The 27,364-nt window shown below is 44.4% G+C and overlaps 1 protein-coding gene across 1 annotated transcript in view; it reads right to left on the bottom strand.

Annotated features, from left to right (window-relative positions):
- The window catches only part of LOC100750181, a 187,313-nt gene that overhangs the window by 154,324 nt on the left and 5,625 nt on the right, over positions 1 to 27,364 (bottom strand). Inside the window, exons 2-3 of the mRNA XM_033322988.1 lie at positions 22,290 to 22,375; positions 4,393 to 5,286 (exon numbers count right to left, since the gene is read on the bottom strand). Of these exons, the coding sequence (XP_033178879.1) occupies positions 4,393 to 5,286; positions 22,290 to 22,372 (977 nt within the window). The 5' untranslated portion in view covers positions 22,373 to 22,375. The remainder of the gene's footprint in view (positions 1 to 4,392; positions 5,287 to 22,289; positions 22,376 to 27,364) is intronic.

Raw genomic sequence — 27,364 nt, 5'->3', positions numbered from 1 at the left:
CGCCGCCGGCGTCGTTCTCGTTAGTTCACCGATCTTGAGAATTAAAGGGGAGAAAGGAGCACCGGGAGAGAAAGAGAAGAGAACGTGAAAGTAAGAGGATCACCAGCTCCGCTACCGTTCTACGATCCGACCAACACACAGCCAACCTACCTCACGCCAGACGGAGAACGATCGATCGATGAATCACGATCGAGGTCGCGAACGACTTCGAACGCGTCGTCGACTTTGCATACGCGGCTTGCATGTCGCCTCTCAATGGTAACTACGTGCTTATTTCTCCTCTGAATGATGCCCACGTCCATTTCGATCCGGTCCCATGTCGTTCGTTCATGTACATATCCTAAAATCGCGATCGGGTGTTCGTACGATTTAACGTAAAATCCAGAACGAAACTTGATGCAGCAGTTTGGCCAGAAGTTTTAGGAACGAAAAGACTTCGAGCTTTTTTAAAGCTGTATGAAGAGATTTAACTAAAACATCTCTGAATGGAAAGATAAAAGAGAAATTTTCAATAGTAGAATGCAACCAATGACACTCGTAATCGATGCTGATATAAAAAATAAGAGAAGAGATCATGGAAGCTGGAGGGTACGATCCAAAAATTGCAGGATAATTCAGTTTGCGAAGATAAAATCCGAACGCGTACTTCTTGCCCGGGGAAGATTCGCTCTGTACGTAGCGTCGGTATGATCATCCTCCTTTGAGGGTTATGCAAATTCTGCGGTCCCTTGTCGCCTCAACGGACGGCGATAAAAGCGCCGATCATCGCTCATTTTCTTCGTACGGGCGACATCGACGGATCGACCGGTTCGCGAAGATAGCCGTTGCCACGATGATCGCGTATCGAATGCCTCGATGGCGTTTCGTCGTCAATCGCTTGTTACCTTCATCGGCTAATGTGTCTCGTATCTGCGTCATTGACGCGGAAGAATTCCGAACGGACGTGAGATTTTGTTTTTAGTTTTCTTTGGTACTTCGTGAGACCTGAACATGCATCATTATGCGCGGTAGGCTTGTTTGCTTGACGGTGTGACAAGCATAAGCAAAGAAAAGAATTTTAATTGGGAGTTTCGATAAAATGTGGAAGAAGTTTGTCGGGTAATAAGGTAGCCGACTTTCTCAAGGAAGATGCCAAAAATTAAAACGTGAGATCTCTATATGAAAGCATTAGTCTACCTGAAGATTGATAACCATATGTCGTATTGACTCATCTTCGTAATTTCATAGAAATCCACCCCAAGAGCCACGCGTTTGAAGGCGACCACTCGTCGAGAAACAGCCTTCGACCCACGCGTTATCTGTTTTCTCGAATCTGAAAATCGAACTGCTGTGGCAAGTGAAGTGGCAGCTCGGTTGGCGACTTTAATTGGAGGTTCGGCAGCTCGGCTGAAAGAAACGCGAAACGTGTGCCGAGTGAAGATACCGGCGGACGTATGCCCCGTTACCTTTGTCACCGGCTGTCCATCCGCTTCCCTCTCGTTTAGCGTCCGCCACCGGCACAGTGCCACCGAGACTCTGCTAATTGGACGGCAGAAATTCGCCGCGAGAACCAAGCCTGACGCGTAAAAAGTACGCGTGATTGCGACATGGCTTCGGTGCAAGCTTGGCAAACGCGTTCACTGCTTATCAAATTTCTTTTCTCAATGTCTGTACCCAGTATTTGCTGTGCCAGTCATCGGTGCTTTAATTCTTCATGTCTCTCGCACAACGGTGAGAATATTTCCAAACTAATGGCTATTTATTTTTTTCGATCAATAACAATCATCGAAATGGTCGTTCTTTTCGAAGGAAACAGAAGAAACGAATTCTCGAGATAGTATCATCATCGAAACGTGGATGATCGCGCTCGAAGGATCGAGGTAACAGAGCGGCAACCATCCACGTGGACGTCCGAGTCAACGGTCGTTAAATTTAATGGGCCCGCTCGTTAATTCCATATACCGACGGTTTCGCGTACGCAATAACAAATTACGCAAACGACCCGCTTCGCTTGGTTCGTTCGCCTCTACTCTCTCGTGGACGTTCGCGAGCATTTTCATAATATCGTTACCCGGTCCGGGGGAACGAGCGTCGTCAATTAAGCGTACGCCGCTTGAAACTCGACCGACCGGCCGAATTTCGCCGACCAAGGGATTAATTTCGACGCATGATTCGCGATAACGTTAGCGTAAGCGCTCGCGCGCGCGCCTCTCGCATCGATATAAAGATATATCGGGCCGTGTCGATGCATCAACATCGCGGAATATCCCAGAGGTGATAATGTAGATAGGACGACCGGTCCCCTGGCTAATTTGCGACTTTGCCACGTGCATAAATTAATTGTCGCATTATGGCACCTATAAACACGTTATTTACAGCTTTGGTTGGAGGACGTTGTTCGAAGGAACATCGGCCACCATAATTAAAGTACGTAGGCTCACGAGAGTATTCCAACACTTGTAGATATCTTTTACGAGTACATTATGCATGTTACACGAAACGGTTTGAAATTTCATTAGCACCGTTACGAAACCAGTTATCACCAGCGTATCGGTCAAATTTGAAACAAGTCTGAATAGAGGAAAATTAAATGATACGCATCGATGACAAAATGAAAAATCCACCCTATCGTATAGTCAGAGGTGAATGTATTAGGTTGTCGCAAAAGTTTCTTTCGTTTTCTATCGCAACAAGATGAATCGTACATAATTCAATAAAATAATATAAAACAAAAAACGTTGTGCGTCTATTATTTCCTTGTAAAACGAAAGAAACTTTTCCGACAACCTAATACATGTCTATCTATATTCATCTGCTTTCGATCAAATAAAACAATAAAAAAGAAAGTACAGAAGCAAATTTAAAGATTTTATATTATAAAACTACCTGGCTGAACTTATATCTGTATCAAACTCGATCACAGATCTAAACTGAAATTTACTCGAAATTCAAGAACGCTGAATAATTCAACGTTGCTGTTGAACAAGCCAATGAAACGATATTCGCCCAATACTCTGTACGATCCTTTTACCTAGAAACTGCGGCGAGAAAGGTGCTCGGCTTCTCTGTCGTAACGTTGTCACAGAGATCTCCGACAATTACTTAACCCTTGCTCCCCGAGCGGGATTCCTAGATCGACAACGCGAACGGCCAATGTCAAAGGTCGTCGAATAATTGTCTGTCACGACGCGTCCGAAACGGCACGGTTTCGTCACCGTCGACGATTCCTCCGGCTTTCGATGCCTGTTCTACCTCTCGGCCTCCGTGTATCGTACAACGGATCGCGAGTTGCTCTGCGATTTAAGGAGCGTCGCTTTGTCGAGTCGTGACGACGATCGGTTCGATCCCTGGTTGCGACAACCGTTCACAGTCGGAGCAAAAATACGACCGACTCGTTACGTCGATCGCGTCGTTCCCCTCCTAACGATTCTCCATCCAATACCGTTTCGATCGAAAGTGCACAGTCGTTTCTTTCGTTTGAATCTTTGGATCGCGCAGAGGAAGCTTCGATATCCTTGACGATTTGGATAAGTTCGAACGTAGATTTTGGAAGACGAAAAATAAAGGACCAACTTGGTGTAATTTTGTCAAGCGAATTCTGGAAAAGAAAGCTAGTACGTTTGATATCGACGATCGTTTGTTCCAAGCGTAACCATAAACGGGAAATGTTGAAATGAAAACGCAACAGCCGATAAATCTGAGAAAACGAGTGCCATTATCACGTTCGGCACGAGCCGATTCAGCTTACCAATTTTTCCCCTCGTCTATGACAGAGAATCTCTTTTCCTAACCGGCATTTTCAGCCGGTCGATCGGGCAAGCCTCGTTACGAGCTTCGACTAGCCGTAATCAATTTCATGCATTGATTAATACGAAGTAAATGAATACCTGGGAATCGTTGCGGGGCTTTCGATGGCGCGAGCTCGCGAACCGAGAGATGATTTATCCGGCGTGGGTCGAGGGCTGGCCGGTCGGCGCGCGTAATTATCATACGACAGCCGATTAAAATTGCGGCCGTGCTCGCGTTCAACATCAATTTCAAGCTAATTACATGCATTTTCGTGTCTAGGAGCGACCGGGACAGTGGAAAAATCGGTCGCTACGTGCTCGACCACTGCACTGCTCGAGATCGGTCTACCAACGTTCCTTACCGGATAGATCAGTGTTTCCCAACCGTGATAGACGAACGTTGTTGTGCCAATCACATACATTCTACGTTGGATCATGATCGAGCGACTGAACCGATAGCTATGAGAACTTATCATTCGCAAATTTTAATGGATTTGAAACTTTACATTGTCCAAAGGTAGAACCGGAGAAACGAGTACCTTTTTTATTACCATTTTTACTCTTTGTAAACCTGGAACTATTTATTCAAAAAATGGTGTACTTTAAAGAAATAAATTTCACTCACCGAAACGGCGCGAACGTCTGACTACCAATCCCGGAAGGCAGCTCCTTCGTACCTCTTCCAGTCTTCAGCTCGCAACCCCGCAGCTTTTTTCGAAAACTATGCTTCGCGCGAATCCATGGAACGCTGGAAGATATCCTGGGAAAATTTGATCCGCATTTCTTATCGTACGACACATCTGGAATTTTCTCTTCGCTCCTCCCCGCTGATATAACCAAACTATTAGCCTCTTTAATTTTACTTTCACAGTGGACTTCCCTGTTTATAATTACTCCCTGTCTTCGATCCATCTTTCTTTCCTTCGATTCTATCTTTTCATTACTATTTTCGTTAACATCGATGGCCTTTTTGCTATTCACAGCCACAACTTTTGTCTCACTTTTGCAATCTGGATTGCATAGATCCTCGTGAAACTTTTCTTCGCGCTCAGTCACCTTCTGCGAAGTATCTTCTTCGTTGGAAAAAGAAGTGTTGGAGATGAAACACTTTCTCTTCTCCAGCACGAAGTCGATCGCCGTGGAGAAGATATCTCTTTCAGAATTCGACACGGACGATTTCGACAGTTCCAAGCGCGGCACCGACACTTCGCCACTCACGGTGGTGTCGGGATCTTCTCGCATTGAGCTAATGTCGTCCAAGTTGTACTCGATTTTATTCTCGGTATCGTTGTAATTCCCCGTTTTGGACGATCTGTCGCTTCGAGAGAAGTCGGCCACGATCTCCTTCTTTCGTTCAGAGGTCGAAACGCTTGAAGAATTTCGAAGGGTGAACTCGTGCAGATTCGTAGCGACATCCTCCAGCTCGGCCACGCGTTTCTGAAGAGCAGCGATTCGACGGTCTTGCGCTTGCAGCAGGTACAAGGCTTTCTGGGCTCGTTGCTCCTCGTTCAACGCGTTCCTGAAATAATTGCAACGCTGTGATTTCGAACATTCTGTTCCTCTACAAATCTGGAAATTCAATTAACAATTTCTTTGCACTCTGTTTCCAAACAACAACCGATCCGCAAAAGCTGTTATCGATATCCAACGTACATAATCTTTGCCGGAACAAGATTCATCCAACGTTCGAAATAAAAAGCAGCGATAGTTTAATCGGTGGTGAATAAAATCGGTCGAGGGGTGATCCGTGGTCAGGATTAAAGCGTAGAGCGGGAGCTTTTTACAAGAGTAGCGTCAATTAATATCCTACGAGGCCATTATTAACGTTCGTGGAAAGCGTCGGCGATGCTGTGCGGCGGCGAGTTCCCGACGACTTAAAGTGCTTAAGGAAACCGAAATAAATTACGCCACGGAGAGAGGTGCATATTTAATTCGAGCAATTAATGCCGTCTTGTAAAACACGCCGCTGGGGTGGCTGTTGCCTGTAGTCCTCCCTCTTTCCTGGCAGTAATGAGCCCGATAAATCAACCGGCTCTGCACTCGAAACTTCGCGGATAAACTTTCGGCTCCTGCAGTTTCTTCTTCCTCGCTACTAAACCGTGTTATTCCCGGTAGCGTTGGCAAAGTGGCCTTCGTTCCTGATAAATGCCCACGAATACTGTCATAAATGCCACTAGTACTGCCCTATCCCTATCTATTACTTCTCTCCACGGTCTTCTATATTTTACTACGCGTTATCTCGCAGCTACACATACACATTCTCGCGAAGGTATTCGAAAATCTGCAGATACTTTTTACGAATATGTTGCGTGTGTTGTTGAAGACGTATGAAATTTCATTAACAGTGTTGTGAGCTCGGATTATCACGATTGTATCGATCAAGTTTGAAATAAATTGAAGACATTAGGTCGTCTGCAAAGTTTCTTTCGTTTTATAAGGAAATAATGGATTTACAACATTTTTTATATTATTTTATCGAATTACGTATGATCCATTTTGTTCTATCAAGATAAACATCACAACGTTTGACAGATTAGGTTTCATGTTTGTATAAAGACGTGCCTGTAAAAGAAAGACACTTTTCGGACAACCTGAGACATATGTATAGGTAATTTTGAAGCATGAAAACAATTAGTCTGATTAAGCGATCTCCGCTGTCTCTAACTCTAAGGGACAATTTCCAGGTTTGTTTCGCCAATGAATCTTCTCTCACCTTTTTGGATGCATCGCGCGATCCCGAGGTATCGGAATTAATAACGACCTCGTTCGAAGCTAATCGGCTATTTAATACAGCACTTTCTATGAAATCTAATTAAGAGGGGCCATCGGTTGGTAATCGCGTGCCACAAATCACCACGTCGCCCCCGCGGCTGAAAGACGCTGTTGTATCGCGCGAATTCTCGTCCCGTAATCCCGAGGCTTGTCTGCCCGCCCTCACGGATCTCCATGGCGATTAATTAGGCATAAAAATCTGGTCGTTTGCGAGAAAAAAAATGCCGCAGATTGCTCCACTTAATCCCCGGGCAGCCGCCTTCTGCGCTGGGGATGACGCCTCCTGACGTTCCGCTGGAAATTCATTAAAGCGATATCCCATTTATTCCGAACGACCCCTCCCACCCCGCTGCCAACCCTCTAACCGACCGAAATAACAAACGTCTAATCCGTTAATCAAATCGCCGTCGACCCTCGGAATTGCTCTTCCCTTCATTTTTCCCTTTTTTCTTTCCATTGTTTCACGAAGACAGCAATAGCAGGAATATACCATTTTTGAAGATCCGATCGTGATCTTTTTTTTTTAATCTTATTATAATTTTATTATACATATTGATTTCTATATCTACCGATCGGTACAGTTTCACATCGACGAATAAATTATCGCAGCGTTTTAAAAATTAAAAAAGGATGAACAACATCACGAAGAAACTGCCAGATTAGCCCACATTAAACAGATTAAGAAATACGTTGCTGGAAAGAAAAAACACCTCTTGAAATATGTAACGACCGCTAAGAGCGAGCAAACTATAAGGCGTTTAACCGAAGCGCGAGTTATCCCAAAGACTCGGTCCGGCAGTTAATGGGACGGGTACAAAAGGAAGCCGTTTCCGTAGCTACGAGCTCGTAATATGGCTTATTAAAATTACACGGCCGCCGGTAGAGGATGGTCCGGGTCTCGACCGCATCCCGTCTAGGGACAGACCGCGACAGAGCCAAGACAGCTCGTGATCAGGGGCGGCCGACACCGAGTCCCCGAGTCCATTCCACGGGATGATGTTGCTTTACACTAGAATTCATCCAATGACTCAACCACCGAGGATTCCTCTTCGTCGACCGCGAGGAGACGACCTTCCCGGTCGCCTCGTTGTCCTGGATTAATGTTATTGCCTTCCAGACTATGCTTTTCCCCGTGAAACTTGACATCCGTTTTCGATAGAAACGACAGTATACTTTGTAAGAAATCGAAGGTTTGGAAAAAGGAATGTAGTAACTGGTGGTTTCTTAGAGTAAGGACAAGTGATATTCAGTAACAAAATTACAGACTACAATATCGTCGTACGCCGACTCACACTCCGTATCAGCTCAACTCGCACTCTACTTCTCGACTGACTCTCTGGCCGTTGTAGCATTCTATTGTCTTTTGCTAGGCCCACCGCACACGTGTTCTGCAGACGCTCGTAGCCAGAGTCACGTAGGTCTTTTCGGCAAGGCTATTTACTTGAAGGACCCGGTAATGCATTGATGGAGCCGACAGCGCCTCGGCTCTCGCGACATTGTCTGTAGTTAGCTCGACGCTTCTTAGGCCCTTCTCCCCGATACTACAGGAATTATACCGCTCTTCCCGTTTTCTTAAACGTAATTAAGATTTGGACAAAATTTTGACGAATCGAAGATGAAGTCCGACCTACCCTTGGTCGTTGTTGGAGAAATTAGACTGACCACGCGAAACTTGCGAAGAGTAGTTGACTTGGTCGTGACCTTTAACTGCGACACTGACATGTGATTTAATGTGATTTAATCGCAGGAATACTAACAGCTTTGCGAAATTGCACGGGGAATAGGGTTTCAAGGGTAGTTTGGATAGTTGGTGGCTGGAATATTGAACGGGGTGACAGTAGACGGTTTTAGGGATGGAGATTGGTGAACCTTACGAGAATAGAGGTGATTTTGTCGATGAGTAAGGGGTAAATGAAAGTTTAGTTACACAACGAAAGACGAGTTTAGGGAGCCAGTGAATTTCTCGTCTCCCAGAGATATGTGGAATATTATTATCGCTATAAAAATCTCCAATTGCATACTATATATTATACATACTCGTACAATAAAACATCAATCGTGTGTTTAGAAAGCTGCGATTTTCTCCGTAACTTCCATCGGTATATGTATGTTTTCGATAATGACAATGATCACTTTGCAACGATATTCTACAACAAACTACCACATTTCATGCTAATTTTCGAATAAATTTTCAAGAAGATATAACGGTACGTAACGAGCGTATCATTACACACATCGTTTTACGTGGATAAAAGACAAAGTTGCACTTAAACGCACCCTGCTGTATCCTATGTCGAAAACTAAAGAAAAACGACATAACCTGCCCCAATTATATGTCACCTGTGTCTTCGCAATCAAGAAGCTATCATCAGTTCGACGTGCGTGTGCTTAGCATCCTTGAATTGCTCCTATTTATCGACAATTGACAAACCAACACGACTAAAAACACGATTCTAATCGCTCGCTATCACAGGTATGATGTCCATAAATTTGCCCATTTCACGGGAAATGCGGCCGGAACGAATAAATCACGGCGTGGTCGCGTCTTTTTGTTCGGCGGATAAAGAGTGACTCTCTAATAAAACCGGTTCGCCAATTTTTTCCCGGCGTTTAATTCGTTTCCTGGTTACGGTTCATAAAATGCCACCGCAGACATAAACGATTCCCTTTTTCCTTTCCTTTTTCCATCTTGTCGTTTCGAACGAGAGCTCTTCGCGGCGTCGCAGCGGTTAAAGGATCTACGATGAATTTATTAAGGGATGGAAAATTTATTCCTAAATTTTCGCTACGATTTTATTTTTCCTACACTTGTACAGCTTTGCCTAACAAGTTTACTGCTAGACGAAGTTTAAGAAGTGGTCGAACGCTTCAACTTATTAAATACTTTACGGTGTATTTGATATTTTACATCGCCACCGTGTCTATAATTAAAAGTATCGCGTATACTTTATGAATATTTACGATCGTTTATTTAATTGAAACACTGCAATTAATTGCGATATCGTCGGTGCGTTTGTGCGACCGATTGCAATGCTCCTGTAACGCTGAACGCTATTATTATTTCAATATTGTGTCATAAAATATTTTTATTTCGTCTCTGTGGATCCATAAAATTAGCCACAGCGTGTCATGGCGATTCGTGTGATTCGACGAATCGCTTGATTAAATAGCATTTCGCGGAACGCGGATGCGGCACGCCGATACCGGAAGAAAAATCGCCGCTACGACATCCGCGCGCGTACCATTGCCAGGCCACCGATATTAATTACGATAATTGCCTGCGAGATGATAAATGATCGGTCGTGGCGGGCATCTATTGAACTGGCCACCGTTCCTGTTACAGCGCGCGACAACGATCTTCGGTCGTGCCGTAATTAAAGTCGGCTAATGAAGAGTCCAGCTGGCGGATCGCGAGCCGATCGAAAACTCCTTCTGATTTTAATACGTCCTTGGCTTCGTTCGATTATCGACCGGCTGCGTGACATTATTTATCGATGATCATCGTAACCCGCCGCGTTGAATAATATCGCTTCACCGCCGATTTACGATTGTGTCATTGCTTGTGCAAGTACTAAACGCGATCGCCTCTGATAAAGCGGTATCATATCGTAAATTTGAATCGATGAGTTATTCGATCTTCGAGAAGCGCACTTCGTGGTTGTATGGTTAAAGAAGCGAAGTACTAATTACTTCGATTGGTTCTTGGACTTTATCGTCCGTGGGAATAGGTTTGGGCCACCTTGTTGTAGTTATTGGTCTATGTAACCAATCTACCATATTTTTAGGTAACTGTATTTCTACGAAATGACTTCTCCTCGACCAACTTAAATTCATATGTGATGTTTTCTATTTCGGAAACACGTTAGTTTTTAACGCGAGTCAGGAAACATTCGCATGAGACAATTTCTACAGGGAAACGAGTGAAGCAAATTTTTTCATCATCCCATGACTATCTTTTTCCACTGCCTCGACTCGTCCGAACGTCTAGTCGTATCCATGCTTATTGGAGAGACTGAAACGACGAGTTCCGATAGCTAGAACGTCCTTCCTTGGTTGAAAATAAAAGCGTGTCGAAAAGCGGCCGTTCCATTAGTCGTTCGCCGTGAACCGATGTCGATCCCAGGCAGAAGAACTGTCCGGTCGCGGTGAGTCGGCTAATCTTCCGATTCACACGAGGCAAGGACGTGGAACGGCCTCTTGAAAGGTACCCCGAGACAGCGACGCGGATCATCCTTCTTGCCACCGCATTTACAATCGTTAGCGAGCCTCCTCGGGAATCGTTTAGCGTAATTACGCCTCTTGTCACGCCGCGGCGCGGCCGACGACCGATGCCTGACCGCCTTATTTTTTGATACGCCACGCCATCTACTTGATGGATATGGATACTGGATGGTCGGTGATCTTCTGCGACGAATTACGGGCGACCCTCCAGTCAAACGATTAACGCTTTGATACTTTTGTGTCCGACTTTTATGTCGACTCGGAGCTGCTCCGTTGAAAAATGTCCGGAAAAAACGGTGGTTTTTCTATAAAATGAAAAAAATGGTGCAGCTGATTCTTACGGAACATTCGGAGATTGGTTTGATCAAGTTAGAGTCGTTTTATCGCGGAAAGTTGAGAGTACGCATTTGCGTAGAAATGTGATTTTTCTGAAAAGCGAGGGAGACGAAAAAAGCGATGTTGATCTGATGATTCCAGAAGATTATTCTAATCTAAGAAAATGGAATTTTGATACAAATAATTGCATCGTTCAAAAGATATTCCACTAGCTGTTTTATTACGAATGTTTTCGAGTCCTCATCTTCGCGCGTTTCCTACAATTCCCTTGGTACGTAGCCGATTTCTTCCAACGATCGTAAACACGAATTGCAACGAGAACAATCGGATGCCTCCGACCATCGTGCATCACGCTATAACATACCGGACATAATCGTCGGTTAATTCGTTGACCAGCGGACAAAGGACGTGTCCGAGATCGATACAAAGTCACTGTTTCGCAATGGCGCGACGAAAACCGATCCCTCGCCTGGCCGATTTTACCCTGCCGTTTTTGCCATTGGCTTTTAAGTTCGCTGCGATTTCTTTTCGCCATGTCGCAGACGGCTATTATGCGGCTGATAATAGCGGTTGGCAAGTTAAATACAGCGGGGACGCGTTTTTGTGTGAAGCCGGCGAGAAACTTCTTACGGATGGTGATATCGCGCGAAGATGGAGAGACTCGAAGGGACGTGGTCGAGTTTTTTCGAGCGTTCTGGATATTGGTAACTCATAGAGGAATGTACGAATGATCAGAATGGGAAAAATATAATTCTGAAAAACTGACGGAAGCTCTACAACCTATCGGAACAATCGAACGAGATAATTACTTGGAAGTTGAACGTCCTACGAAGACCCCAGAGGATGTCTACCGTTGGCGAGGTTGGCGTGCGAGCGTATTAAACGGACAGATCAAACGACAAGACAAGAAGACTCCTCCGACTACGAGAAGGAGTATCATCGATCGACGTGTATTTCATCGGCGGTAATTACATAACGTCACCGGGATAGAAAGTATCGAGAGAGCCTGTTCTTTCTTCCCTAGAGAGAGTATGAGGGAAGAGGAGGGCCGGTCCCAGTCCCGGTCGACCCGTTCCTTTTACAGGGCTGCCCCCTTAACGATCTCTCGCGCGATACCGCCTAATGACTAGCGCGCCCGCTCGCGCTCACGCGGCCATCTTCCCGTGTCCCGATACGGCATTCGAAGAAAAGCACCGAGCATCCGTCAGAGACTTCTCTGTGCCAGAAATCGAGCTGCAAGTCACGCCGAGAGAAGGGTGAGAGAAGAGCTTCCGAGATCGCTGCCATATACACTTCGTTCGTGTGTTTGCCCTTTTCTCTTCCTTTATCGAACAGCAGTCCTGGCTCTCTTCTTTCCATCTCACGACGGCGTCGTGCCACCTCGAGCGGCTGCTTCTTTTAGGCCATCACTACCGAAGAAGCGCCGAGGAATCCACCTTATTGACAGGTTCACGGCTCCCGAAGATATTCTTCTGCTAAGGTATACGCGGCACGTATTTCCTTTCTTCGTAGCGTGGTTTCCTTCGCTACCGACTCGCGACCCACCACCTCCTACCCTGCCATTGAACCTCGAAATAGAAGGCTGAAAGGGTTCGCCGGATGACTGAGTCTATTTTTGAGATCGGTTAACCGAGTTGGGTCGTTCGAGAGATTAATGGATCTTTGAGAAATCGGTTTGGTTTGGACTTGCTGAAAGATTGGTCGAAAAGGTTGGAATAAGTTGTTTGAAAATGAGTGACACTCAACGCCTTCTTCACCTCAAGCCACATTTTCGGCGCTGGTGCGTCTACCTTGTGCATATCTTGGAATCTTTCCAGCAAATGTCAACGTTATCGATCCCTAACAAATCCTAAGATGCGATAAATTACAAGCAATCTTTACCGTAGACTCTAGACTGCCATGGACCGCTGACTGTCCACTCGATCCATAAACAGTCAATTGCTATCGACTTTCATATTCGATATAATCGACGATCGAACGCGACTAACCGACTCAACACGTGCCTGGAACAAGCCGCGGCCGTATATCCTACGTGACCAGACGTGGAAGGAGCCGCGACGGATGAGAACCCGAACGACGACACCGAAGAACGAAGAAGCGGAAACGGTCTACCGGAGAAGAGAGGGTATACGGCTGGCCATTAACACCTCTCGGACAAATCACTCGATTTTCTCGGACGATTTTCCCGCAGCACGTCCGGCAAATAAGAAAACACGATGTATCACCCGTGGGACACGGACGAAGGCGAAGGGCGGAGAGGGAGGTGGTTTACTGCTTGCCGGTAATGACGAAACAGATGGCCTCCTGCGGGACAAGGAAGCACGGCAAAGGAGTTGTACGTGTGTCCCGCAGGAAGAGGGGTCAGACTCGAGGAAGCTTGATGAAGTGCCGCCATTATCGGTACAGGACAAAACCCACTTCTGCCTGGACGTTCAGCGACTTTATTACCCGCGAACACACGCTTCCATCGGTCCTATACCATGGCCCGAACTGTCATTCTCCGCTTGAACTACGAGCTTAACGAGCTTACCCACTATCAAGCCCTCCGCTTCCAGACAACATCGCAAACATCGCTACTGCTCGAATCCCTATACGTCTTCGGTACCTTCCTTCTCTTTGTGTTTCAAGCAAGTTAGAAATCGTCTGGTGGAAAATCTTGGTTACGCCATTTCGAACTTATAACAAATGTTAGCCCTTTGCACTTCGAATTTTATTTCAATTTCGTTACCAGCAGCTCCCAACGCTTTTAAGTGTTTCATTTGAAATTTATTTCAACCAAAAAATAAGACAATTTAAATAAACAAATAAAGAAAGAAATTCACTTAAATATCAGTTTTATTCACACTATTGTAGTATTTTGTAATTTTTAAGTGTATCATATATCTTGAAACAATTTCCAGGATGCAATCCTGCTTTTCTTTCGCACGTTTCGCAAAAAAAGGTGGACATGTCGAATGAGACTCGACAAAGGAGCTCCTGAGATAAAAATTGATATCGAGTCACACATAAGAGTGCAAAGGGTCAAAGGTGGTTCCACTGAACGTCTATGAACTTATTAACATAAGGAATAATCGATTGTTCAGATACTTTGAGATCTCCTTGAAATAACGAACCGTCGATCGCTGCGTATCGCTGCATCGACGAGCATCGCTAGTCGATGTTCCGATTTAAGGTCTCTCTATATTCTTATATCTATGTCAAGGTCCGATAAACCGTTGCACGCTCTCATCCTTGTCCAACACATTAACCGCGTAATTATTCGCGGAACCAGTTGCGCGTAATTGCACCATAGGAAATAACCATCGAACGTCTGCCGAATGCAAAGTATTAATTCCAGTGAAAATGTCAATAATCCTCGATACTCTGCAGTTCATAATTTATGCTATCTGAGGTGATGCGGCTAATTTATCGCGCGAAATTGCAGATGACCTAGGTAGAAGTTACTCGATGTCGACGTACGTGGAATACGTAAGTATCGCGGCCGCTTGCACCGATGATCAACCGTATGGACATTTCTTCCCTCTTCGATCAACGGGTCAAGTAGTCACCTGGAATTTTGCGCCCTTGCAAGGCTGCACGTTGTGAAAAGAATGTAGAAACAAAAATCAACCGAAGAAAAGATATTACAACGATCGTACGACGAGAAATTCGCAAGGTGACAAGTACGTAAAAATCGAGATGACTTGGCATGGCAGCTAAATAGATCTAATTCAGCTGGTACACGGTAGTTTTTGCGACTAAATAATCACGCGGCAAACTTGTTGGTATTCGCTTCAATTAGTCACGCGATATTAAGCTGCTGGATGGAAGCGAGGAGCTTCTTTTCAACGGCTATGGAACGCTCGCACCAACTTATCAGTCATGTAACGAACATTTTACCTAGCTGGTTATGTGGCGGAACAGCCTGTTTGACCGCTTTCGAATCGATTATAGCATTTTCTAAATCTAAATTGACGCATAAATCCATTTTTGCCATGGGAAAATGTTCCTACTTGACACGTCCATGCCATCGCGTATACGCCATTGGCTAGTTAACGTTTCAAAGGGGAAAAATAAATTTCAAGGAGAACCGAATTCTCGATCCAATTGGCCGCGATATCGTTTTCATTTCACTTCGTATCGAGCACACGTTGCTTTCTCGAGTAACGAGTAATTAACGAGCTGGCACGAAGACACTGAGAGCAGCTGCGTCAACGAAGAAGAAACAGCTTGCCGCGACCGATAACCGCACGGTACGTTAAGGAGGAAAAGGGAAACGAACCAACTTCCGTCGAGCCGTTTCAAATTTATTGCTCTACTCTACCTAGTTCGACGGAACGCCGCCAACAGCAAGGTCTCCCTCAGATAATTACGTAATCAGAATTGTATTCGACTCGTTATTGCCCCATAAGTAGGCCTTAATTTATACGCGGCGCGCACTTATAATATTCCGTCGGCGAGTCTCATTACGACTTTCTCTGTTCGTCGAGGCGCGCGGCGTGTTCCCGCGTGCGCGATTTATCGCATTGCCGCCCGAATGAAATCCATTACAGATGGATATACGATCGTGTTTGTATGAGTATATAGGCAGAAATATAAACGCGAATCACCGTTTCGCGATGTTCCCCTGACGCGGCTATGCAGCGATGGGCGCAAGTAGCTCACGCGTAACTTTGGACATACTGCGTTTAAATGATTTGTAAGTATTAGCTCATTTCGTAAGTAATGCAGTTCCTCTTCAGATGTATATCAAATTATATTATACTATATCGTATTAAGAGCATGAATTAAATGTTGCATAGGAAGGGATCGTTTAAAAGTAAATTCTAGCAGTTTTAATGAGAACTTAACTTCTATATATTTTAGATAGCAATATATCTTAGATATACATATTCAGTTTAGTTTACATCGTATATTAGGTTGTCCGAAAAGTTTCTTTCGTTTTATAAGCAAATAAAGAGGCACAATGCTTTTTGTTTTATATTAGTTTATCGAATTATGCACGAACATAATAATAGAGACAGAACGAAATGGGTCATACCTAATTCAATAAAACAATATAAAACAGAAATTGTTCATCTATTATCACCTCATGAAACGAAAGAAACTTTTCGGACAACCTAATATATATACCTGTCCGTCTAATTTGGTACTATAATCGAAACTTACTATAGTTACAGATTACAATTGTCAGGAAGATGGAAGTAGGTAAGTAAAAAACATACAACATATCGTCACATTCTGAAGCATTTTCAGAAGCGTAGAAATGGAGAAGGTTACCGGATCTTATGGGCATTAATTCTCAGGCTCGAACGAGAGAAACGGATCGGATCGGACCGTTAAGGGTTAAATGTAGATCGATTGGTGTCCGCCACTCACCGTTATCCGTCAGCCAAATAAAACAGGATCACCAAGCGCGGAGAGAAAGAGACAGAGGGGCAAACGAGAGGCTACTAAATTGGATCGAAGGCGCGTGGCGCACATGCCCGGTCGTGCATAACCACCGGGGCAAAAAGTATCCGCGATCTTGTACGAACGTCCGCAAAGTATCATTCGTTCCTGCATCACCGAGGACGTCGTAGCTTGCGGTTGACTCGTACGCTCAACGATTTTATTCGATTTCTGTGTAAACGAGAACGTTCCGATTTCGAAACGCTATTGGCGCACGATTTAACGTTCGTGAGTTTTAGTCGATGTTTATGAGAAGATCGTAAGTAAATCGTAAACCGTTCCCGCATATATAAATATCTTTTTCCGATCTTATGTTTCAGTCAAAAGTCTACCTACATCACCGCAGTCGAAAGCGAATTTTTCCATCAACGTCGTCGTAAAACGGAGTCTACAGACGCTGGAGATGGGAAAGCAACCGTCGCCAGGGTAAAAGACAACGATCACGGAGAATTCCGACACGGAGACAGGCACGAGGCCTGCGTCCAGGTTCGCGTGTAACGAGCAACAACAAACGAGATCGTCGCACCGAAAAACTTTATGAACGGTTTATGAGCGCAATAATCCGCTCGCGAGTAACACAATACAGGCTAATTATAGAGGACGAGGTCCAGGCTGGCCGACAGGCATTAACGTACGCGTTAAACTCACGGCCACGACAGCCTGGGTGGCTTCCCTATTTTCGTCTTTTTTTCCTTCGTTTCTTCCACCTCTCTTTTTCTCTTCCTCTCTGTCCCACCGACGGTTACCTCGCACTTTGATCATCGGCGACGCTAATGCGTCTCTGTTATTTCAGTCCTTATCCCTGTCAGCTAGATCCCGGCGAAACGCGCGGCACCAACTTTTTCGATTCGTGTAAACCGATCTCGAACGTCGCGCACCGAGAAACGACCTATTACCGAACGAAAATTCACCTCTGATGACAGAATTTTATCATTTTATGGACTCGTCACGCGAGACTCGCTGTGGCGTCTATTTAACGCCGATCTTGCGACGATTCGCAAGCTGGAAAAAGTTACTGTTTTCTTAGAGAAGATGACTTTCCGCGGTTCTTTCTGGTGGACGCGACGCGTTAGTTCTCAACGATGCTCGTGCGCCATATATTATTTCGTACAAATCGATCCTCCGCTTTTCGAATTAATGGACGACGAGTAAATTGCGCGATTTTCGTTGAAACTTCTTTTGGTTGATCGTTTAACCCTCAACTTTAACCGAGACACGGACTGGGAAATTTAATTACGATATCGCGAAATGATATTGCTCGGTCTCGCACGCATGCGAGCGAATGGCAATAGCTGGTAATTGATACATCCAGCCGGGCATTAATTATTCCCGAGCGAAACGAATCTGCTGTTCCAAGACAGAAACGACCAATCCGGTACTTTTATAACTCGTGATATGCGTGTTCGAACACGGTAAAACGGTCAAAGTACATATAACATTTTGTTTCTATTGCTCGTCTTCGTTCGTCGCTTTTCATCTTGTGCAGCTTTCGAGGTGAGGGAGAGATCGATTGGAGAGGGGTAGGCAGGTTGCAAGTTGCCTGGCAAAAAATGAAAACGATTTGCGGTCGGCATTACGGTTGAAATCGAGTTTCGAGCCGAGTTTTTCTCGGAACCTCCTTCGTTCGACCGCAAATCGCTTCAATTTTTCCGCGTCGCGCGATGCGTTTCGCGAAACGAACATTAATACTCGAATCCGCCGCTGCAATCGTCTCGACCGCTATGTAAAATGGCTCTATCCAACCCTCTTGGAAAATTCCCCGAACGTTCCACAGCCGCTACGTCATTTTTCATAACGTCGTTCATTTCGATAACGTCGTATGAACGCGAGTGCAACACTATCTTCGATCAAACGTTGTTAAATAGCTTTGAATGTTGTTCCTCGATTCTTTCAAATCTGCGAAGTTTGCTCGTACAAGAGTTCCAATTAGAAAGGAAGCGATTTTCCGACATAGGATTGAAAAATTGTATCTTCTTTCTTAAAATATCGTCTTGAAAGGAAGCGAATAAAGAACAAGTAAGTGTTCGATGCTAACTTATTAATTGCGACGAAATGGGAGACGAACGTTCGAAGGATTTAATTATAATCCAGTGGTCGGTGAAGGTAGGGACAAGGTCGAATTCTTTCGATGACCTTTGGCTTCGTGGAAGGAGCCCCGGTGATTCAATTTATTTTCGAGTTTTTCTGCGCTCCAACGTATTAACATTCGTCTCGCGGAGACGGTATCAATTACAGTGACTGATCGAGGGAGGTGGAGAAACAAAAATCCGTCCCTTCTGCCGGAGTGCTCGCTTGGTTTGCAAATCGGAGACAAGGTCGCGTAGAATATACGCTCGCGAGAAGCTTTCCTCGATACCGTGATACAGTAAGTTTATTCATCAAGCGAGATTTGTTTCTAAATCGAGTTAAAACAAAGACTCGATCCTGAAAGTAATCGACATCATAATACACGTGTATCATATATAACACACAACTACGTGAAAAAAAAGCTATGCAGCAAGTGATTAAGTTCGTACATAACAAGTTTCAGTAACACGACCAATCGCACGCAGCGAATAATGTGAACGAATGCAAACGAACTACGAAAGCGAGTAATTACTCTTTCGTGCGTAGGTTTTACGGCACGGAGAAACTTACAACTTACAACCAGTTATAAACATTACGTATTATGTATTAGAACAGACAAATGACGAATGTCAGACACAACCTTCTAAGTCAACACTACACACTCCATTATGCGATTTATACGAGGTGGAGAAGTCGGCGGATTTTCTCATAACCGATACATTCTTACGCGTGTAGTGGAGCTCTGAGTAAATGTCAATGCTGTCAGTTGATTATACAGATACGTATCTACGGATACTTAGAGATCTTTCAGCAGATATTGCGTACAAATGTTTTCAGATAACGGAATACCGAATACGTTTGTTAAAAATATCACACAATAGCGTAGGGTATTTGCAAAACGACTACCCTTTGTTCCTGTTTGCGTTATGGTATTTTGATTGATTGAATTTTAGATATATCGTTGTTTTGTATTTTTATGGTAATATAGAAAGTGAATCTTTCGGAATCGTTGAATGAAAAGCGAAGGTGAAGTTATACTTTCTTCCACTCTGCGAATTACGTAATTGGTAACCAGCAAATAGCTAAATCGAACAAATAGCTCTCGTAGGTCGTGTATTTCTTAAATATTGCTCGCGTGTACTAAGTACCGGTACAAGTACTAAAGCGTAAAATTTTATATCCGTCACGTTCGTGTTGCTCGACGATAAACGTTACATCTAAGAGCATTACATTAAACCAACGCGGAATTACACGATTGTACATAACGCTAGGCAGTTAAAATGGTTTTTTAAACTTTAAACGAACACCTAACAAATCTGCCTCTGACCGCGATAAGTACGAACGTCCGCGTCCTCGGAACGATAATGGAGAACGAGTCGATCGCGTGAGACAAGCGAGATTACCTCGAGTAATCGCACGTGAAGGAGCCAGCGATCCGACGTTGGAAGGCGGGTCGTCGGTGAAACTACAAAAACCATCACCCTTGTCGTGGGTGACGGGGCGATTTCGACGACCCTCGTTTTGTAAACTAGGCGCGAGGGAATTTCCAGCTAAAAAGCGGGTGATTAATGATCCTCTTGCCTCTAAAAAGGTCGTCGCGTCCCTCCGGCTGTCCCCCTGCCTCTTCCGCCGTGACCGTGCCAGTTCCTTAGGGCTGCCAGGACTAGTAATTGATTCCGGATTACTTGTCGCCGACAAGAAACACGACCATCGCGAGATCACTCTTGACATCGCGTCACGGTGTAATCTGTACGCGTTCCCCGTCACGCACAGGAATTATTCCACATCGGACACTCCTTTGCTCTGCGTCTTCCTATCTCTGTATAGCGTTTTATGTGGAGATTATCTCGAATCGAGATGTAATTTTTGATGATACGGTTCTTTTGCAAGGTTTGTTAACCCGCCGCAAGACAGGACGAACTACCTTCTTCTTGCGGAATTAGGTAGATATATTTAGAGGGTGTTGCACCTAAAAATGTCGCCAGGAAGTTTCAGCATTTTCTTCGAAGCGTACGAAGATTGTGGTGATCTGTATCTCGAAGAGAGCGTGTAATCCGAGTCGTAAAGGAGAAATAGTCTAAATCGTCTAACATCTATTCGACTTCCCTCGCAGCATCCATCCACCTGCACCAAATCCAAGCAACAAGCACGATCGCGCAAAAACGTGAATATGTTGGCGCGATCAACAGCTCGTCACGTTCAACTGGTCTTCCACTTTCTGCCTCGCGATGTCATTAAAAGCATCGTGAATATTTCACGTTGCAATGCTAGACGACTTACCCTGCACACCACGCTCCCCTTATTACACACGCCATACTCATTTCAGCGAAGATAGAATCAAAAAGAAGGCTCGGTCACGCTTCACGCTCGTGTCAAATCGCAAACGTGAACGAATCGTGGATAGCTCGGGACAAGAAGCGCGCGTTCCGTGGCGCGACGCGCGCTGGCAAGAAGAAACGAAGACGAAGATGCGAACGCGCGACTCGCGAGAGCCGCGACTACTTACATTGTATCGTAGCAAAAACAGCCGAGAGGATCGACCGTTAGCCTGATCGCCGAGGTGGTTTTTCGTGGGGCCAGGAAACGGTTCGAGGTGACGAGGGTAATATTTCAAAGCTCGTTGAGTGCTCGGGCGAGGAGCGTGCACGCGGAATGCCGGCAGTAATTTGAACAAACGTACGACAACGTCTCATTTGTCAGGCGCGTGTGACGCGACCGACACCGGGGCCCTAACGCGCCAGAAATACCGCCGATGGACACTTTTTCTCCCCTTCCACGATCGTTGCTTCTCTCCTTCGTTCCATCCTGCTGTCTCGTGGTTCGCGCGCTCGAGGAATTCGATCGTAATGAGCTTCGCGATGTCAAAGGGTTCTTGTCCCCCTCCTGGAACTAGTCGCGATCACACGACGGTAGGATGATTGAACGACCAGGGACTTTATTCTGGGTAACTATCCTAAAGATCGTATCTACGAACTCACGTATCCACGTGTTCACACAGAAATCCGTTTATTTGCACGAAAGTTTAGGTAATGCTCGATCAAACGATTTTCTGCTCGTTGACTCTACTTACGACTAGACCGCAGACTTTTACGCAAATTCATATTTTCAGGGGTATAATTAAAAAAGGTAGAGTCTTGGTAGGAAGATTATCTGCTGTTAAGTACTACAGAAAGCACTACACTGTGTATGTTGTACGTATTTTCTCATATTACGTGCGTTCTGTAATTTTAACGGACCTAACTTTCATGCGAAATCTCGATGTTCCATTCGCTCTATCAATAAAGCAAAAATCTTCAGCGTTATAAAAAACCTTCAAACTATCCCCAGCAACGTCCCGAACGTTCATCACAAAGTATCGAGAATTCTCGCTCGCAAAGCGGGTCGACTCCAAGAGTAAACTCGATGTTGACCCGATGGCGTACAGTCAAAGCGTCCAGCCAGAATTTTTACTTTGAAATCGCGCTGGTACATAACGGATAGGCGAGCGTGTTCGCGATGAGAGGCAGATTGGCCGGTGTTTGCGATGAGCAAACGCTGCTAATTAAAATCCCTTCTCGGTCGGTAATCAACGAATGCCTTTAGGCTACGAGCGTGGTCAACGATCCTCGACCCTTCAACCCCTTTTTCTCGAGAAACCAAAGAATCAACTGAACTCGATCGGCCTCGCAGAACTACATAGATACGTTCTTCTCTTACCTGAAGATGCAGCTCTCGATCTTCCTCGCGAGGCTCCTTGGTGAGCATTCCGCGGGGCTGCGCGAGTGAGGGTCGTCGGGCATCGTCTGCAAACAGAGATTGCGAAATTGGAAATATCTTTTCATTTGTTCGTTTAGTAATTAACGCGTTACAAGAAAGAGTTACGTTGATGGCGATGATAAAAGGAACTGTCAACAATGTGCCTAGAACTTATTTGACGAATATTTTTAAGTCTTCTAGTATACGGTTAACCTTTTGATACCTCCACGAGTTCCTATCATTGTTATCAAAGAAAAATCAGAGAGGAAATAATAAATTAACTGTTAATATACAGACAACATTCATGCGTAGAGTCCTACTGTTATTTCAGTGACGAGCGTTGGAGAGAAAGCATGTTCGACATAATTTTTCGTGTGCCACATGATGTTTGGCAAGTCGCGTCGCCGGTCGGCTCATAAATTATCTCGAAGGAACGAGGGTAGAAGACGAGCTACATGGTATTCGCTTTATTTTAGAGCAATGATATAGCATATGGTTTCGGAAAGCTGAACACTCGTCATCCACTTCCGTGTGATGTACTTACGAGCGAACCTTATTTTTCGTGGGTAACATAGTTATGGTCTGGCGCCTAAGCAGACAGATCGCTAACTTCCGAGGCGTTAACCCATCCACGGATTCAAATTCCAAGTCACCCCGCCCCATCAAGTTTTTGTCGCGGTTCTTTTGCGATTCAAAGATTCAACAATTTTAGGTTTCAAGGATCGAAACATGAAGAAATTTGAAAATTTGAGCATTCCGAAATTTAAAAATTCAAATATTCGCTGTACTATTCTCGAACGAGTACGTAAATCCAAACACGTGCTACATTTAAAGTGTAAAAATTCTGCTAAACAATCCTTCTGACAGAAAATCTCTCGATACCAACGATAAATTCGCATCTCAGACGAACGAATAAGAAGAGAAGTTAAAGCTTGAGAGAAGCTAAACTTCGCCCGATGAAATTCCGATCAACCGCAGCTAGGAACGTAGGTAGCATCTGCGCGACAAGGATCGCTTGAAACCCGGCACCCCGAAAATTTTTACCTCTAAGCAAACAGCGTGCTCGAGATGATATCTTGGCTCGATGCATCCATCCCTGAGGTTGTAGGAAAGAGTTGGCCGGAGCAAGGCTATTAATAATCGTCGTGTAGAAGGCGCGTGCTGCCGGCGACGGTCGTGTGTCGCATAACGGGTGGCGCGGAACGTTTGTTTGCTCGCGGTGGCCACCGGGTTGACAAACAGCGCCGGAGGAACCGGACCACGGCGAACGTGAGGGCGTAGAAGAAGGGAGAGCGCGGTGTTTTCACGCCGGATGAAAATAGGGCTCGACGATCCGACCGAGGCAGATTTATCGGGCCTTAATGGGCTGGAGTCTCGTAAAAACCGCTCTGCAACCGAGACTTTGTCAACGACTTTGTCAAAGTTATGTCAACAGAGGCACGCTGCCAACAGCTGGCGTTATTTCGACGCTCGACGACGACTTGTTTATAGGCACGACACTGGGGGGACTCTTGCGCGCCTCCGCAGCGAACGACCATTCGGGGAACGAGCCTTTCGTCCGAACGCCTTTGGAGAACAATTTGTTTATCGGTCTGCGGATAAAAGAAGCTTACAATACGACAGAGGGATGGAGCTCGATATAGCTAAATTTAAGTGACCGACTTCCTTCGGGTTGGCTGGGTTATCGCTTCGTCTTTAGTGGCAAATTTTCTAGGCGTTTTTGGTTTGAAAGTACGAAGCGAAGTATAAGCGTCTTAGGTCATTTACTCTTCCTTAGAGTAATGAGTTTTCTAAATCTTTTTGTTGAGAAATACGAGGTGGAGTATAAAGAGGGGTAATTGAAATATGTGTGTCGAATACGTATGTTAAAATCTGAAGCGGAACTGTTAATCACGGTTCACGGGCCTCTAATAATTTTCCGGTATAATGCAATTTGGTGGCGCGGACGAGCGGTGAACAAGCAACAGCGAACCGAGGCAGAGGGAAGTCTGAGACACGATCAGCTTATTCCACTCTGCTGGACGGCCAAGTAACATTGATGTGATTAAGCCCCATCGCAAATTATGCCATTACACGTTAGATAAACGTCTGTTTGACTTTGCCTCTTGGCACTGTTCCGCCGCCGATGTACTTAATACCGATTTAAACACGTGTACGAACCACCGCACGAGCTTGCGACACGTTATCGTCGAACTTCCTCTTTCAAAACAGCCTGCTTGTTTGCAGAAGCTGGACTTTCTGCGTGGGTTCCTTTGTGCGATGCCTTTACGTTACCTTTTGAAATATGTTACGACCCGTTTCGCCAGCAAAATCGCTTCTCTGAACTAGATCAGAAAGTTTTTGTGTTATTGTTGCTTCAGCGGTCTTCCTGTATTTCCATATTTTCAATGATATTCTATATTTATCAGGTTCTTCAGTTTTAGTATTAAAAAAGCTCGTTTACGTTACAAAAAGTTACATTTCCAATCAACGATGAAACAAGGATATTTATTCTTTGGAAAAATTTCGATGATTTTTCTATTTACGCTTTTGCTAATTTAATTATACCGAGAGTCACATTTTGTCGAAGTGATTGATCAAGTGGAGCTTGGAACGTCGAAAGACCACATAAACCAACGCTATCAAACATCTTTTCATTTTCTTCGGCTTGTGATATAATAACCGTATTGGCAGTTTCTGTAGACGAGAACAACGTATACGCGAAACGATAATTACTTAGAGTTTTTTGGCCGAGGGGACGGACGGTGGGTTTAATCAAAGCCAGGACGCTCCATCATCGGCAATTCGATTACGATCGAACGTTCGTCACGAGTACGATTAATTCTCGCGAGTGGTCGGTTGCGTGGAGAGATGAGAACAAAGTTATTGCGTTCTCCTGTGCGTTAACGAGAAAACGATTTCGACCAGTGTGCGATGGAAACTTCGATGGAATCGTCATCCACCTACATCGCGTACTGTTTTGTCCTTAGGACGAGCGAAAATTCAGTCGGAAAGAAAATCGAGGAAGTGATTAATACAGCTATACCGTAGAAATGTGATATTACAAAAAATTAGTGACAATGTAGGAAAATCACTATCTTCTTGGAACGAAAGTTGAGCAATTTGAATTATTACATAGAAAATAAAATCTGAAAGTTCGTTATATAATACCTGGCCTAACCACTCAATCGTATTAAAGATTCTTTCTTAGAACAGAAAACTAGTTAACTAAGTATTAGAATTCTACAGCCTCGATGCGAAACGAAAATTTCTTCTTGGCTTCAAAATTTCGTAATTGACATAGTTTCTTATCGCACTCAACAGTTTCAACGAAACAACGCTTCCAATCTTCTTCCTGCTCCCTTATCTTCTCGTGCTTTCGGTTCAGGTACGAGTTAAGCAACCCCTCGATACTCCTCGACAGCGACACCGTTGTCCCTCCATAAATCGTCCTGCGCTACCCTCGAAAAATCATGGGAAACGACAGCGGCTCGTGGTGTCACTAGCGCGAGAATCCCCATTCTCCCCATTTCCCCAAAAAACCCCGTCGTTTTCGTGCCTTCGTCGAATTAGTCGGGGCATTTAGCAGACCGCTTCTTCTCGTCTCCTCTCATCGTTCGCGCGTATCTCACGCTAAACTTCGACGCGAGAACAGACAACGATCGCTGATTTGGCCAATTTAGATGAAAACAGCATTTTATCTGTGGTTTTGTCTAATCCATTCGTCTCTTAGTATTTTCTTTTCTTTTTTTTTAATGATCGCGAAGAGTAAATTATAGTTTGTCAAGCGTAGAAATGGAAAGTTAAGTAGTTAATGAATGTAACGACAGTTAATGAATTCTTCGATATTTAGCACTTTTCGTGACGCGCCGTGTATTTCAAATACACGACAGATGAATGAATTTGAAAGTTTGTAAGTCACATGAGATATCGTGTACGTAGGTACGAAATTATCGAAAGCGATTTCGTAAGAAGAGAAGCGAAACTTATTAACAAGATAAGTGTTTAACAAGTAAGTAAGATAAGTATTAACAAGATAAAGATAGCAGTGTTTGCTTTTAAATAAGTTGTCCAAACAATTTGATACGATTATCGAAAGGAGCAAAGGAGGGATGAAATTATAACGCGAATTGCTCGCTAAAACGGTATATTGAAATTACAATTTATCGCCTGAACGCGTTTTCAACTTTCGCTATGCACACCAACGCGTGCGATTTCATGCTCGATCGTCCGAACAGCATTGAAACAATTAATTTAATCTGTACGTTTATTACACATAACATGCCGTGAACGCGTAATGTGTTCTTTAAACTTCGATGCGCCATAGAGAGGAAAATTAAGTTTACCTATTCGTTGGTTCTTTAATAAAGTATCAAACGAGCTGGCTAATAGCGCCATACACACGCTGACGGCAGAAAGAAACTTTCAGAAACTAGAGCAGTCAAGATCAATTTTAGAAAGGTCACTTGGCCAATTAGTCTCTAGAGCTAAACTTAAACTCAGTCTTCAGAAATTATTTTCGTCGCGCTTTTTCATCCATCTATATATTAAACAGAGACGGAGCTCTCAATGAAAATACATGCTTCGCCGCTAATCGTTTCGACAAATAACTCTGAACAAAGTACTTTTGAACTATATGTTATTATTTATCGCTATGCTATTATACTTAGATACGAAATTAGTCCAAGACACGAAAGTGTTGATCTTGGAACACTTTGCTAAAAGAATATAACACATTAGCCGATAGCGTGTGTGATCTTATCGAACATTAAACACGCCTCTAGATCGTTAGGATCGTAGCTCGCGGAATTTTTAAATTGTTACTTAAAATATTTTTAATCTCTCAGCGATACAAAACCCGTAAAAATCGGAAAAAGTCAGGAGTCATTTATCAATCACCCGTCTCACCCTCGGTAGGCTCCTTGAAGCATATCACGGCTCAGACAGAAACAATGCTGTTCGGTTCGCGAGTGACGTTTCGATCGAACGGTCCCGCATGGGGGTGGTCGGAGGCCGCGATGTGGCGCAAATCCACGGATCGACGACGTGTCAACGCG

Source organism: Bombus impatiens, unplaced genomic scaffold (assembly GCF_000188095.3).
Source record: "Bombus impatiens unplaced genomic scaffold, BIMP_2.2 scf_0037, whole genome shotgun sequence".
In the NCBI taxonomy this organism is placed as follows: Eukaryota; Metazoa; Arthropoda; class Insecta; order Hymenoptera; family Apidae; genus Bombus; species Bombus impatiens.
This window is presented reverse-complemented; position numbering and strand designations above follow the sequence as displayed.